Here is a 13,920-nt window from a genome sequence, read left to right as displayed (position 1 = left end):
CAAACAGAGTACAGAAGCCTGATGACTCAGCATGTGCATGTGATCTGAACTATGGTACGAACAGGATGCAACTAACAGATGACTACAAATGTCTTATTTTTTTTTCCCTTTGTAGAAAAATTTACATATATACATCTGGTTCGACTTTCATCCGCCGTATGTATGTACATACAGTACAAAGTCCCTGATCTAGCAAACCGACATTGACAGAGGCTGCATTTCGACTCGCTCAATCACTGGAACTGTCGCTCATGAAGCATCTCAAAGAGAGGTGCCATCAAGGCATGTGAAACCAGATAATCTCGCTGAATTACCAGCGGCTAGCTCAAGAATCATTTGATTCTGATGCATTCCCGTCAGCAGGTTCCTTTTCATCGGCAGCCTCTTCATTGGCAGCCTGTTCATCAGCCTGTTCAGCTTCCTGTTCATCAGCAGATGATTCTGACCGGTCATCTGCCTCATTGGCATCCTGACCAGCTCTCTGCTTGAGAACACCGCCTTTCCGCTTCGGCATAACCTGTATAAAGGCTTCTCCCCAATCCCTCAGCTCAAGCCACTTCAACATAATCTCCACCACGTGGTTCGTCGCGAGCACAGATCTGGTCGACATCTGCAAGTAGTCGCCAATGGGAAGCTTCGCGGTCTTGATGCCCCGCTCAGTCGCACGCTTGTAGCATATCCCCTTGTGTCTGTTCTTATCGACCAGCCCGCCAATGATGTAGGTGCTGTACGGTTTCAGTTCCGTCAGCGTGTATGGGCTTTCGCTAGACAGATAGACGATTTCCCCATCTTCTGGTTTTGTGTCTGCCTTGTCTGCAAAGGGCCCTTCCAACTTGCCACCTTGGGGCCCAGTCATCCACTCTTTAGCGAGCTCTGCAGCGTGGACAAAGTCCTCCTGCATGAAATGGACCCCCTTCCAATGCTCATGCGTCTTGCCCAGCACCGTGTCAAATCTCTCCTTCAGCAGTTTGTCGAAGGTTGATATGGCGAGGTGGCCTCGATACGGAGCCCGCGAGTTGTCCGAGTACGATCGTGTGATCTGCGACGCGAGCGATGTCCGCTCCTTGTCCAGCATCAGGTCGTCGAAACTGCAGTCGATGACGAGCGTAATCGGGACAAGGACCGATCGTAATTGACGCTCTTTGGGGGTAAGGAGAGCTTTTGAACTTTCACTCCCGGTCTCTTGAGCCTCTGCTCGCCTTCGTTCCCTGCGCGCAATGCGCTTTTCCTTCCGCCAGATCTTGCGCTGCGCCTTTTTTTCTTCCCACTTTTGCTGCCGCCGTAATTTCTTCAGCTGGTTCTTCGACATCTTTAGCTGGCCATTTTCACCATCTTTATGTTCATCCTCATTTGCGTCGCCCGCTTCATCTGTTTGGGCTGGGGTATTAGCTTCGTCTGGTGCTCCGGCTGTCTCGCTAGAGTTAATGGCTCCTGTCATGACAGGATCAGCTTCTTGAGAGTGCAGATCATTGGATTCATCGTGATCAAGCTTCTGCATTTTCCGGGGCCGCTCTTCTTCCTCCATGGTTATGAGCTGATTGCGAAATAATTTATTCCACTGGTGTAGCAGTTAACTCTTGTAGAATTTCGCGCCGCAACCAATGACGTGGGGCGGAATGCATATACGTCACGTGACTTGACGATCGACTTCACTTCCCATGACTGCTCCGATCTCTCCAACTACGATCCAACATTGAGGCCGCAGTTATCACTCACCAGCCGTCACAATGCCGCAGGACATGCCCCCCGCTGGGGGCTATATGCCTGTCCAGTACAAGGTACGTTCGTTGACTGGATACAGCGCTCTGGACGAAGAATTGAAGTCTCACTAATCCACTGTCGATAGCGTAACCTGCCTGCCCGCGGTTTCAGACCGGTTTACTATCTCATCGGCATGCACCTGATCATGGCATATGGCTACTACAAGCTCTTCTATGGAATTCGTGAACAATAGTATGCCGCCTTCGCATCAGCCCGGTCGAGTCCCAGAATTGCGATCGTTGCAATTGGTCCGAAGGGAACTAATTGCATCGTAACTACCTCACGGAATGCACGAATTTCAACATGCTGACGCTATTTTTCTTTACAGTGAACTTGCAAGAGAGAAGATGTGGTCGCGGATCCACCTGATCCCGCTCCTTCAGGCCGAGGAAGACCGTGACCAGGTCCGACGATACTTCGCCGACAAGGCGCGCGAGAAGGAACTGCTTGGCACCGAGACCAAGGTGTACAACTCTGACAGGTATGAAGCAAGCAAACTCGTTTGAATGACAATCGCAAAATTCCGATATTAATGTCTTGCGTTGATAGATTCGTCCGCCCTACGTTCGCGTACACTCCCAGCAAGGTCACCCAGTAAGCGAGAAGGAAGGAAGGAAAGAAGCTGCTTAAGTTCTATCTGGCAAACTCGAAAATTTTCTACACAATGATTTGATTGATTCCCGTGTCCTCCGCATCTTTCCTTTGTTTTCTCGTTTTACGGGCAATCTGTGAAGACAAGGTACACTGCACGTGGGGAGGAAAGGAAAAAAGAAAGCGCCAGAACCAGGAGTAAGAAGGAGAAGTTGCTGTCTGTTTGTTCTGTACATATACTGATCAACAAATAAACACGAATTTGATTGAAAAGTTTTTTGATCAAAAATAAAGGAATCTAGCGCATGGATCTCATCATTTTCGAATCAGTATCTTAAATTAAAGGGTATCAAATTCAATCCCATTGGGATAGAAAGTAATGTAAAGTAATGTGTGGTGTGATGAGATGTGATATCAGGATGATCGTTGATGATTGTTTTATTTATCCCTCCCACTCCTCTCACCCACAGAGATCAGATATACACCACACCTGCCCGCACCTTCACTTGGAAAATCAGTTAAACAAACAAAAAAAATAAGAAATAAAGAAAAAAAATAAAAAGAACAAGAAAAAAAAAGAAAGAAAAAGAAAAAGAACAAGGACAAAGACGGAAGACACGACACACAGATAAGATGCAAATGCACGAGATGGGAGATGGAAGGTGGGGAGCAACGACTCTGCTTGCCTCCTCCTACCCCTTCTTCCCCTTGTTTTCTTTCTTTTTCTTTTTTTGCTTTATCAGAACAATGCAATGCAACTCGGGCCATGCATACATACGTAGACAGATACATACATACTTTGTTTATCACCGATTGTCCCGACTCTTCGTTCCTTCTCTCCCTGCCTCTCGAAAAAAAAAAAAACTACACGTATGTACTGTACTGTACGGTAATTACTAACCAAACATATCCGCAACACCGCCCAAATCCGGCCCATCATCAATATTGACTTCAACAGAGGTCTTCTCCTGCCCCTCCATCTCATTCGTCATGTAGCGCGCCTGCATCGCGCTGCGTGCCTTGCGCCTCTCCTCGCGACTGGCTAGGATCTTGCCCTGTTCAGCAATGCTCACGCCGCGGAGGCCGTCGAGCAGATCGAGGATCAGGGCGCGCTGCTGCCGCACAGAGGTCGAGCGCATCAGCGCCATTTCCGTATTGGCGACGCGCGCCTCGGTCAGACCTGGCAGAGAGAGCATGACCGACCGCGGCGTGGACGTGCTGGGCCCGTAGAGGACCCAGATCGAGGAGATCAGCTGCGCGAGATCCTTTTGCATGTCGACGAAGTACGGCTCGTGGACGGAGGCGATGCATGCGCGGAGCACTTCCGAGGAGATGAATTCCCGGATTGTCACTGCCGTTGGCGTGTTGAGTGGTGGGGCGAAGTCTTGCAGGATCGACCGGATCACTCGCGTGATGATGCTGCAGCATCGCGTGTCCCGCATGCGGAGAACGTGCGTGCAGAAGAGGATCACGGGTTCCAGGATCGGAGGGTTGGATAGGACGAAGTGGCGCATGGAGTCGGAGAGGGCGGGAGGGGGTTGGGGCACGCTGGGATCAGCAGTTTCTGCTTCGTCCGGATCTAGATTATACGTGTTAGGGAAGAACACAGCAATATTGCTACTGCTTTGGGGGGAGGAGAAACTCACCACCTCTCTGAGGGTCAAGCAAGCTCGCCACCATGACCACCGCAGAATAAGTCAATTGGCGAAGGATGCTCTCATCTTTCATCTCCTCCGTCAGGTCGCCATCCACTAGGCCAGCCTTCCGCCGTTCAATACTATCCCACTCGTTCGTGACCTTCTTATCGATCTGTGTGAACAGAGTCGACAGCATCGGAGGCAGGAACTGGCTTCGGAATCGCACGGGGCAATCGTCGATCAGGCAGCGGGAGATATTCAACAGTATGGAGAATTGATGTGACGAAAGATGCGTCGAATCTTTGAACAGCGCTTCGGACAGCGGTACTGGCAGCTCTTCGAATCCATAGAAGTATTCACGCAGTCGGCTCATGCTGAAGAGCATCGAGTAGCATGTCTCCCGTACGGCCCGCACCTTGCCGCGGACGGACGATGCGAACCCTTCGAGACTGGACCGTGACTCGGCGATTTTGGCGTAGAAGTCATCTCGGCTGCCTGATGAAATACCCGCTTGCCAAAATCTGTCTGTCAAGATCCGTCCCACGACTGCTTGCATGTCGTCTGAGAGATCGCCCCAGTTCGCCGGATTGTGGAAGGCATGAGCGTGACTAGGCTGAATTAGAATAAGATACTACTATATGACAGGTCGAGGGTCTTACCTGACGAGCTGTAATAACGTCGGAAGAATTGTTGGGATGGTATCTCGCCACAGACCACATGCCAGTTCGTACGCCGGTTCAGTTCGCTTCAGCTTTTCCGTCGAGACAGCAAGCAGCGTTTTCGTTCCACGCAAAGGAAGCAACTGTAAGGCAGGGTTAATACCATTCCAAAATCTGGATCCGGAATAATCTTCATACTTGAAACTTGGCCGTCATTTCTTCCTGGATTCTCTTCCCTTCCTCATCCAGGGGAACCGTCGACCAGTCTTCTATTTTCTGCGCTTGTTTGGCTTGCATATACGGCCCGACTCGTTCGACGCCAAGAAGTTGGCAGAATCCATTAAATGACGAGGATATGCGTTTGAATTCCTCGTTCTGCCATGCCTGTCTTACTGGCTCTATGAACGCTTGTAACCGCGACTTGCGGATGTAAGGATCGATGTTGCTGGCCCGTTGTCTGTGGCAGTTAGTCGATGACATCGTATCTGTGGTGCTTTGAATGCTTACGTTATGATCAGTAGCACCGAGTTCAACTCCGTCTGGAGTTTATCGTCCAGCTGATGCGAGGCCGCAATCTCCTTGATTTTGGGCTCGAGCACATCGTAAAACGTCTTGGAAAACACAAATTAGCACATGCTCTCTACTGGACTGACCGACGAGACTTACAGCAAAGTAATCCGCGTAACGCATCGAGAGTCGGCGCAACTCGTGACTTGCAAGACTGTGCAATTCCTTCACCGCTTCCGAATACGCTGGATATTGCGGATGGTCTTCGACGTGCGTCATCAATATGTGCTCCAGGACTTTGAGCGCAAAACTCGGTGCTTTGTCAAGGGCTCTCGATGAGATATCCACCACGAGTCTGATGACTCGCTGCTTCATCACTGGATCCTGTATACAGTCAGTCTAGGGTTATCATTTCAAAAACAAGTATAACTATTTCATACCTCGAAGTTTCGTTGCATCAGGCTCAGAGCCCACGTTTCCAAAGTATTCTCCAATTCTCTCCGTTGATGCTCCTGCCGTGCGTCAGTAACCAACAAACAGCAAAAGGGGAATGACTTACATCTTGTTGAGGCATCCGCCCGAGCGCTGCTACCCATTTATTGTAGCCTTTTAAGGTGGCCTCTACCACGGCAAATTGTGTGTCCGCACGCATGAGGGGGATTGACGATTTTTTAAAGGATTCCACTGCTCAACCTGTTAAGAACAAGCCACTAGAAACAATTCGAGGGGGAGAAACGTACCGCTAAATTGTGGCACTCCACTGTACAAATTATTCAAGATCTGGTCAACTCCAGCAAGGATATGAGGAATAGCATCGTGCGGTCGTTTCTGCACTATGATCTCAATGACTGAAGAGCAGTATCGGCGATAATTGCCCACGAAAGCATGCCGCTCGGGTATCGTATCGATATCTTCATTTAGAAACAGTACAGTCGGATCCTCCGACTCCTCCGGAAGGGACTCCCACCGCACAAGCCGCTGCGTGCAGATCTCTAACAAGGGCGCAATTAGATGGGTGACCACTTCCATGTTGCCGATTCTCTCCGACACCAGGAGTCGCGACCACGAATGAAGCACCGGAATCGACACCGTTAGGCTTTGGTGGCGAAGAATCTGGAGCAGGAATTGCAGAAATAGAGGTATGTCAACCCCATATGCGGCCTGTAGGTTGAGTCCTTTCTCTTCGAGGAATCCGGCGACATAGGACATCAACTACATCTCCTTTAGCCGTCTGGGCTGGGAGTGCAAGAATAAGGATTATGTAAAGTATGTACTAACCTCTGACAACTTTTTCGATATTGCATATCTCGTCTCGTCGATGTCGGTGGCTTCAACATTAGACCATTCAAACAGCTTCTGAAACAGCGTCAGGTGATCTGTTTGATACATCAAGAGTACCAACGGTTGGAATTCTTCGATCTCATAGCTGGATCTACTGTACAAGGAATGAAGGGCTTCAACGGCAGCCTAGGAAAGTTCAGCCTCTTGTCTGTCATGGCATCGAGAAGAAGATTCTTACCAGTAGAATTTGCTCAATCTGCGAGGTCAATGTGCGACAGATCGTTGCCACCGCTTGACAAGAGATGATAGCCTTTGGAATGGACCAGACCAGCACCGACCTCAACACCGCAAGAGCCTTCAACGTACACTCCTTCGCCTCGCGTGAAGTCTGCAGATTCTCCAGGCAGCTGTCTAAGAAAGCGCATGTTCTGGCGAGCCACCCCTCATTCCCATATCGAAGCTCAACCCGACGGTCTCTCTCCGGATAGACTTCTTCAAACACGGACAGTGGGGTGAAAATCTCGACCAGCGCTCTGTTCAGATCGGTCCCCCGTAGAGACGACACGGTATCTTCGCGGTAGAAGATATCCTCCGACAGCGTCTCCAAGACAGTGAGCACAAACTCCTTGTGCAGCACACTTGCGTTCCACAGCTTGACTAGGGATTCGTCCATGCCCAGCCAATCGATGCCCCAGCTCCGCTTCGCAACCTCCGCCCACAACTGCGCGATCTTGTTGCGATAGTAGTTTGGATCCTCCGGCCTGATGGATTCTGCCAGCTGCAGCACCATATCCTTCAGCTCGGAGATCTGCTCGCTAGAAAGCACGAAACCGGTGTGGCGCAGGACATGGTCCAGCAGGGTCAGGCCAAAATGCCTGACCAAGGGCGAATAATCCGTCTGAGACGCCAGCAGGAATCCATTACGAGCAGCCGAATCCTCCTCTTTCTTCGATTCCAGGAAAGCGAGCGCCTGCCTGCGCAGGTCATTTGTTGATGTTGGGTCGTGGGAGAGTTCCAGGGCTCGTATGATGTCGGCCATGCCGCCCTCGGTTAGTCCGTTGGTGGCCATGGTGAGCCTTCTTCCCGCTCTCTTTCTCTCTCACACACAACTCAAGTCAGACCGAAATATCATACGAACCTAACAACTTCCTTTGCAGGGCTGCACGGCCGGTGTCATAGTCCGGCCTGTTCAGGCTGATCTTGGGTGCAGGCAAACCGGGAGCTTTGCCAGCGGACACGACGGAGCCAGCCGTGCAGGCAGTGCCCAACTTGCTAAAGAGAAGAATATTCGAACGGCCTCTCTTTTCTTCTTTCTTCCTTTTTCTTTTTCTTGGTTCTGTTCTTATTTAGACAGCTCTAGAGTATGCTTAAGTGGACGCTTTCTAGCCTGTTGTATTCCGTAATCTTTTTGTCCCCTTTTGCCGTTAAATTGCCGCGTGCAGGCTGTAGATAGATCGGTAGATAATAATGAATAATTTAATAATTAGTTAAGCAGAGGCTGACTGACGCGGGCGGGCAGTAAGGTTGTCGGGATGCTTTCCTCTCGTTTCCTCACCGTGATTTGTGAGAATTTTCAACACGCGCCTCTTGCCGCCCAATCCAAGCCACGGCAACAAGGCAACAAACAAACACACCGCCTGTCAATAAGTTTCACATTTCACCGCTGGATTTTATATCAGACGGATGCAGCCTGCTGTGAGATCATTCTATTTGTGGAATACTCTGGAGTATGGTCTTCAGAATCGTTGTCTTTTCTCTTGATGTCTTACCCCGGCATATTCAGTGATTGTCTGGGGTGATGTGATGTGTGGGTCTCTTTGCTTATCAGGTGACTCCTTGAGATCACTTGACATGTGCGCAGTATCTGGATAGAGAGTTTGCGCCAAGCTCAGTTGTGATTTTCACTTCAGCTATTCTGAATACACGTGAGTGGTGTGTGGAAATATATTGTTGATATATTCCATCCTGAGCCTCCTGAACACTACACGAGGCAGAAAAGGAGGGAAAGATGCTGGATCTGACTATATTGACCAGAACACCTCCATGCCAACCCACAACAAGTACTGCACACTGCTATTAAATATATATAATACTGACGCCCTAGAAAAAAATTCTGGAGAGGAGTTTACACGTAACTATGGATACAAATGTTGGTTCCTACGAACCAACCCCCATCGGGCTCAGGTAGAAATCCTTCATGGTTCCAGACCTGGACTTGCAATTGCCACACTGGCAGTTTTTCAAGACCTCGAGACTGTCCTGCATAAACACCATTTGCTCCGGGCGCGATGAAAATTTCTTCTGGTCTTGTGATTCTAGCTTCGCGATCAGCCGCCCGATTGTCAGGTGGATCATGAAGTGGCAGTGCGAGCGACAGATCCTCCGCGCCCAGATCTCGCGGCAGCATTGCAGCGTCTGCAGGATGGTCTGTCTCGGGGGCATCTCGATACCCTGATGGTGCATCCCCCCGGTTTCGTCAATCCCGAGAGCGTCGTTCCGTGCCACTTGGAGACACACGATCAGCGTCGCGATATAAAAATCGTGTTTGAGGAACTCGGCCAGCCACACCCGGGTCTTGGGACTGCTCAGGTCCTCGGACATCTGGCGCTGAAGGACAAGAAGCGCGAGTGAGCATTCCAGGGTTGACCAATACGATACCGGATAATGAAGGTGCGCTTCTGGCTTCTGGCCGTAATATGAATGTAGGACGAGCAGTACCCGGCGGAGAAAGATCTCCAGCGTGAATTTCTGAAGATACTTCCAGTCTTCTTTCGTCGCTGAAGGGCTCCAGTCATAGACCAGAGAAGTTTCGTGAAGGAGCTGCTTGATCTCAGCGCCATAGCGAAGCACCTGGTCGTATTCAAAGACGCCAGCTGGAGAGTTGGCACGAGAGACCGCATCAATCGCTATATCAAAAGATCGCGCTAAAATGATCTGGAATGTCGAATCGGTGTATTCCATCGACGGTCTGATTGACAGGTGCTGCGGGATAGACGGGCTGAGGTCTGCATCGTTGATATTTTCCGGAGGTCGTGTATCGAAGTCGGAAGACCGGAGAAGAAGCGGCATGCCCGTCGATATCGACATTTGGATTTCCATGAACACGATGGTGGTCCAGAGTCGCCTGCGGATTTCTTTCTCGAAAGGGGATATGTTGTCATCATCTCGCGGGTCACAGTGAAGGCCGATCGACATCGCGAGTCGAACGACAGTAGCCATGAGGGGACCACATGAATCTAATTCGAGACAGCTCGATGCCGTAGTCCGCTTGGCAAGAACCATCATACAGAGAGTTCGCAGGGTGGTGAGGTTGGGGACGAACAGGAAAGGCGTGCTCTTGAGACATGTTTCCGCTCCGCGTAAGAATTTGTGCAGCACCTCTTCCTCCGTGTCTTTGGAGGTTGAAACCTGATCATCGCCCTCGCTGGCCTCATATCCGAGAGCAAGCATTACTAGTAGCTGAGCTAACCAGCCATCGTCGACGGCGGCGGGATTCGCCCAGAACCGTGACAGTTCGTCCCAAAAGGTCGGAACATGCAAGAGTGGATGCGTCCGTTCAATTGTTTGCAGGTAGTTCTCTATAAGCGACACCGTAGTTGTGCGATCAGGTACATAGGTCAAAATTTCGTCTTTGGCCGGACAATGGCTCTGATAACCGAGTCCAAGGGGATAATTTAGAGATGGCACCGATGAGCAGAAATAACTCCTGGTAGTGCCAAGCAGCTTCACGATGCAAGGATCTTTGGCTGTGTACGTGCCATTGAAAAATGGCTTACTTGGATCAAACTGTGCATGGTTCGGCATTAGAATTCGGACCGGAGGAGTCAGGGATGGTCAAAACCACGTACATCGTGTAGAACACTACGCACCTCGCGTAGAACATTAGACCAATGAGTTGCACCTCGAAACTTTGACTTCCATGCGACATTGAGATTTAAAAAGTTACTCTGGTTTTCTTCTCTCCTTGACGATACGTCCGAGTCTTTCGACGAAGTGGAATCCGAAACAGAAGGAGACTGCACCTCAGAATCCCCATTCAGGGACTCGGGTCTCTTCGGAAGCAAAAAGGGCCTTGGCTTTGGCTGAATAACTGGTGGAGTGATCGCCTTCGGTGCTTTGACTTGTTCCTCACTGGGCGATCGATCCGCCGGCGATTTCGAATCCACCGTGTTGCGAGGGAAAGGTGCATACCTGCAACTCGCAGCTCTCTCGCTCCAGATGCAGTGTCCGCAAGGCTGTTGTCTATCACATTTCACTTTGAGTCGACGGCAGGGTAGACAAGACAATGTCTGACGTTGTCTTCTGCGCACTACCTTCTGCGGCCCATTAGGAGACTCACTCCGCTCTGACTTACCCCGAGCCGGGATGTCGGGATCTGCCATGAATATTCTGAGAGTTAAATTTTCATTCAATCTCGTCACAGAAGGTGAGTCTCGAGGATTAAAGTGGCATTTGATTGATAACTTTGAAGCAGATAACGGTGACTGAAAATAGAAATGCGGGAAGCAGTGGACCTTGGTAACCTTGTTACTTTAGATCCGCCGAGATAATATATAAATAGCCCCCACGACACCACTAACACTCGATTGATTTCTCTATGTTAGCGCTGTACTATTAGTAAGATCATAACATTCATAAGCGGTATTCTATCATAGTCATTGAGAATCAGCGGTGAAACATCAGGAAAGCTACCTAGGTATCTTAGTTACAGCCATGGCCCGTGGGTCACCCAACTAAATCTAGACCCGCCATATATTATTCATTGTTCTGGAACGAACTTTGCGAAGGATAGAAAATGGTCCAGACTTCTACGTTTCAAATTATATAATACGATTATCACGTACTCCTATCAGGCAACGAAAATCATCAAACAGAATGCAAGCTTCCCGAAAACCGCGAAATGCAAGAGGATGAAACAGAGAATCTCTATCCAAGAAATATTGAAAAGAAAATGAAAGCTTGAAAATATCGTAAATAATGACTCGGAACCTCCTCACATCACATTGCATGTGCTTTTCTGGCATTGTTCCAGATAAGTCTCGTCCTCGTCGGTGTTGAGAATCTCGCCGGGCTTTCGTTTAACGCCCCGGATTTTGATGTCTTGGTCCCCCTCGCCGTGCCACCACCTGAGACGCTGAACAGTGCTTGATGCCTCTTCATCTGACTCGATGATCCACTTCCCCCCACTGACGGTAACGTCAGTCTGTGCCTTGGGAAAATGAAATTCCGGCAAGTATATCTCTGTAGGGGCGTGTTCTGGTGTCGGGCCCGTGGCAGTCAACGACAGGGTGAAGGTACAGTTGCGGAGGTCAAACCCATATGTTAAGAGATCCCCACTCGTGAAGATAGGGCTGGGGCGGATGTACGCTTCGGCTGCTCGAAAACCGGGCTTAGATGCCAACTCCGGCGAGGACTTTGACGACTCAGAAGACATGTAAGGCGGTTCGACAGCGTTTTTGATGTTGTTTGGTTCAACTTTTCCGTAGTCCGTCAGGCTCTGACTGCGTGAGAATGAAGGAGAATTCCGGTCAAGCGATGTCGTAGAGCCGTTTCGCTGACCGAGAAAGTTGGCATTTGGAAGCTCCAGATCGTCTTTGGAGAAAATAGAGAGATCTTCACCATTCCATTGATCGCCCCATTCGTGGTTGTTCTGCAGAATGTCGTGAGCAATCTCTTCCCCGCAACACCAAATGATCGGGTAACGCCAATACCTGAGTCATGTACAACCACAATGTAAAACCGTTGGAATTACTACCCTCCAACGCAAAATGATTCGCATCCATTGCGCTGGTCTGACTACTGTAATCGCCAGTCTTGTATGCGTATTTATCGTCCATGTCATATGGTATACCAATCTCGCTGAAAATGAGTGGATGGTCGCCCATATAGTTGAAGCTTTCGTCTCGAAGGAACTTAAGCTGGTCACGAAGGCAGTTCCGGATCGCAGTCTCTCCAATCTTGATTGCGAATGCAGGCGTGAGATACTTGCCACGAAGAACGCCAACTACGTCGACATTATAAATCCGGTTCCTGAGGAGTCAGTTGGTGTGCATACAGAACATCCAGACACGATAAACCAACCAGTGTTTCGTAAGAAGAGTCAGGCCATCGTAGAAATGGACCGCGTGCACCATGTTGGGATCGTCATCCTCTGTCCCTTTCAAATCTGGCGGAATCTCCATCACAGGGGGCTGGCAGAACAGGACGGCATCAGAGTGTACACTTCTGATGGCATCTCTGTAGGCCCTGTAATGATCCAGGAAGTACGTATTGGTGAACTTATCGTAGTTCAAAGTCTCTCCAGTCTTGGGGTGCTTTGCAAAATAATCCTTTCGTAAGAGCTCGTTCGTGGAAGGATCCCAGACACCGTGCTGGGCCCAAATGCATTCGCCCAGTTTCCAGCCAGGGTCTCTCTTCCAACCATAGGTGGTATCATCAAAATCGGCGGGTAACCAGGCAGACTCTCCCTCCGGGTCGACGAGTTCTCGTCCAGTTTGATGTGGACCGAAGCTGCCGAACTCCCACGTGGTCACCTCGCAAGCCCGCCCGGAGCCTGTCAGCATCGCTTGGAAGGCCGTTGGCGACGTTCCTAGTTGGAGTTGTTGCTCGGGAGGAATAACTGATATATCCTGCACGCCAATCAATCCACGGTGGGGTTCATTCATACTCTCCCAGCCGATGACAACGTCGTTTTCTAGATCACCGGCTTCGTGAATCTTCTGGGCGAGGCGCTTACAAGCGGCGATGAAATGACGCTGAAGGTAGTCCTGGATATTCTGGCCGTCAATGATCGCCTTGGGCGCGAAATCTCGCCCAGCCCAGAATAAAGTGAACATCGTCTGACAGACGAGTCGAGTGTAGTTCGTACTCCATATCATCTTGGGGTACTTCGCAGGGTCGGAATAGGTATTATGTACAAGGGCGGCTTGTGTCTTGTTAAAGGTCCTGGGGTTAAGGCCCGCTGCATATAAGGTCCACATGGGAGCACCAGATCCGCCTGATAATCTGGACCACTTTGGAGGCGTCAGCTACTAGCAGCCCCCATAAGCACAACAAGAGCGTGAGCACATACAACATCCTGATGAGGATCCATGAAAACATAAAATCCATGTTGCTTCGCGGCTCGTAGGACCTCGATCGTGTAATCTATCCATTCATCATCATACTTCCCCGGACCGGCATGTTCAATGGCCTCCCAGGTAAAGATGTATCTGATTGTATTATAGCCCCATTTCCGCAACCTTCCGAAGTGTAGAGGGGCCTCTTCTAGAGGAAACGGTCGTCCAACAAACGATACATTATCTGCATCGAAAAAGCTGTCGGATACATGGGATGGGACGTCAGGAAACTTAGGGTACTTGGAGTCGCCAGCGACATTGATACCCCTTAGCGTAATCTCTCGGTTGTTTGGATCCCTGAACTTATGTCCCTCGATTCGCAGTCGTAAAGGGGCCATTTCACCTAATGAAGTCGCTAATAAATTG

At 49.9% G+C, this 13,920-nt stretch overlaps 5 protein-coding genes across 5 annotated transcripts; 1 reads left to right on the top strand and 4 right to left on the bottom strand.

Annotated features, from left to right (window-relative positions):
* Positions 1-325: 325 nt before the first annotated feature.
* On the bottom strand, positions 326-1,525 carry VTN77DRAFT_2080 (uncharacterized protein; the record flags this gene model as incomplete). Its single annotated transcript, XM_069417882.1, has 1 exon — positions 326-1,525. One exon carries the CDS (start codon positions 1,523-1,525, stop codon positions 326-328), a length of 1,200 nt encoding a protein of 399 aa, XP_069279560.1.
* Positions 1,526-1,727: 202 nt separating this feature from the next.
* Positions 1,728-2,359, top strand: VTN77DRAFT_2079 (uncharacterized protein; the record flags this gene model as incomplete). The annotated part of the gene is made up of 4 exons (XM_069417880.1): positions 1,728-1,778; positions 1,847-1,953; positions 2,090-2,242; positions 2,311-2,359. The coding sequence occupies 4 exons, from the start codon at positions 1,728-1,730 to the stop codon at positions 2,357-2,359; spliced, it is 360 nt and encodes a 119-aa protein (XP_069279559.1).
* An 889-nt stretch (positions 2,360-3,248) lies between these two features.
* On the bottom strand, positions 3,249-7,505 carry VTN77DRAFT_2078 (uncharacterized protein; the record flags this gene model as incomplete). Its single annotated transcript, XM_069417879.1, has 11 exons — positions 3,249-3,931; positions 3,999-4,597; positions 4,649-4,791; positions 4,847-5,105; positions 5,156-5,259; positions 5,315-5,539; positions 5,596-5,667; positions 5,715-5,839; positions 5,896-6,367; positions 6,434-6,622; positions 6,675-7,505. 11 exons carry the CDS (start codon positions 7,503-7,505, stop codon positions 3,249-3,251), a joined length of 3,702 nt encoding a protein of 1,233 aa, XP_069279558.1.
* A 1,088-nt stretch (positions 7,506-8,593) lies between these two features.
* Positions 8,594-10,818, bottom strand: VTN77DRAFT_2077 (uncharacterized protein; the record flags this gene model as incomplete). The annotated part of the gene is made up of 2 exons (XM_069417878.1): positions 8,594-10,222; positions 10,285-10,818. 2 exons carry the CDS (start codon positions 10,816-10,818, stop codon positions 8,594-8,596), a joined length of 2,163 nt encoding a protein of 720 aa, XP_069279557.1.
* A 611-nt stretch (positions 10,819-11,429) lies between these two features.
* On the bottom strand, positions 11,430-13,892 carry VTN77DRAFT_2076 (uncharacterized protein; the record flags this gene model as incomplete). The annotated part of the gene is made up of 4 exons (XM_069417877.1): positions 11,430-12,086; positions 12,148-12,466; positions 12,518-13,449; positions 13,509-13,892. The coding sequence occupies 4 exons, from the start codon at positions 13,890-13,892 to the stop codon at positions 11,430-11,432; spliced, it is 2,292 nt and encodes a 763-aa protein (XP_069279556.1).
* Between the last annotated feature and the right edge of the window lie 28 nt (positions 13,893-13,920).

The sequence above is a fragment of the Rasamsonia byssochlamydoides genome (assembly GCF_041956645.1).
Source record: "Rasamsonia byssochlamydoides strain NRRL 3658 unplaced genomic scaffold VTN77scaffold_16, whole genome shotgun sequence".
In the NCBI taxonomy this organism is placed as follows: Eukaryota; Fungi; Ascomycota; class Eurotiomycetes; order Eurotiales; family Trichocomaceae; genus Rasamsonia; species Rasamsonia byssochlamydoides.
This window is presented reverse-complemented; position numbering and strand designations above follow the sequence as displayed.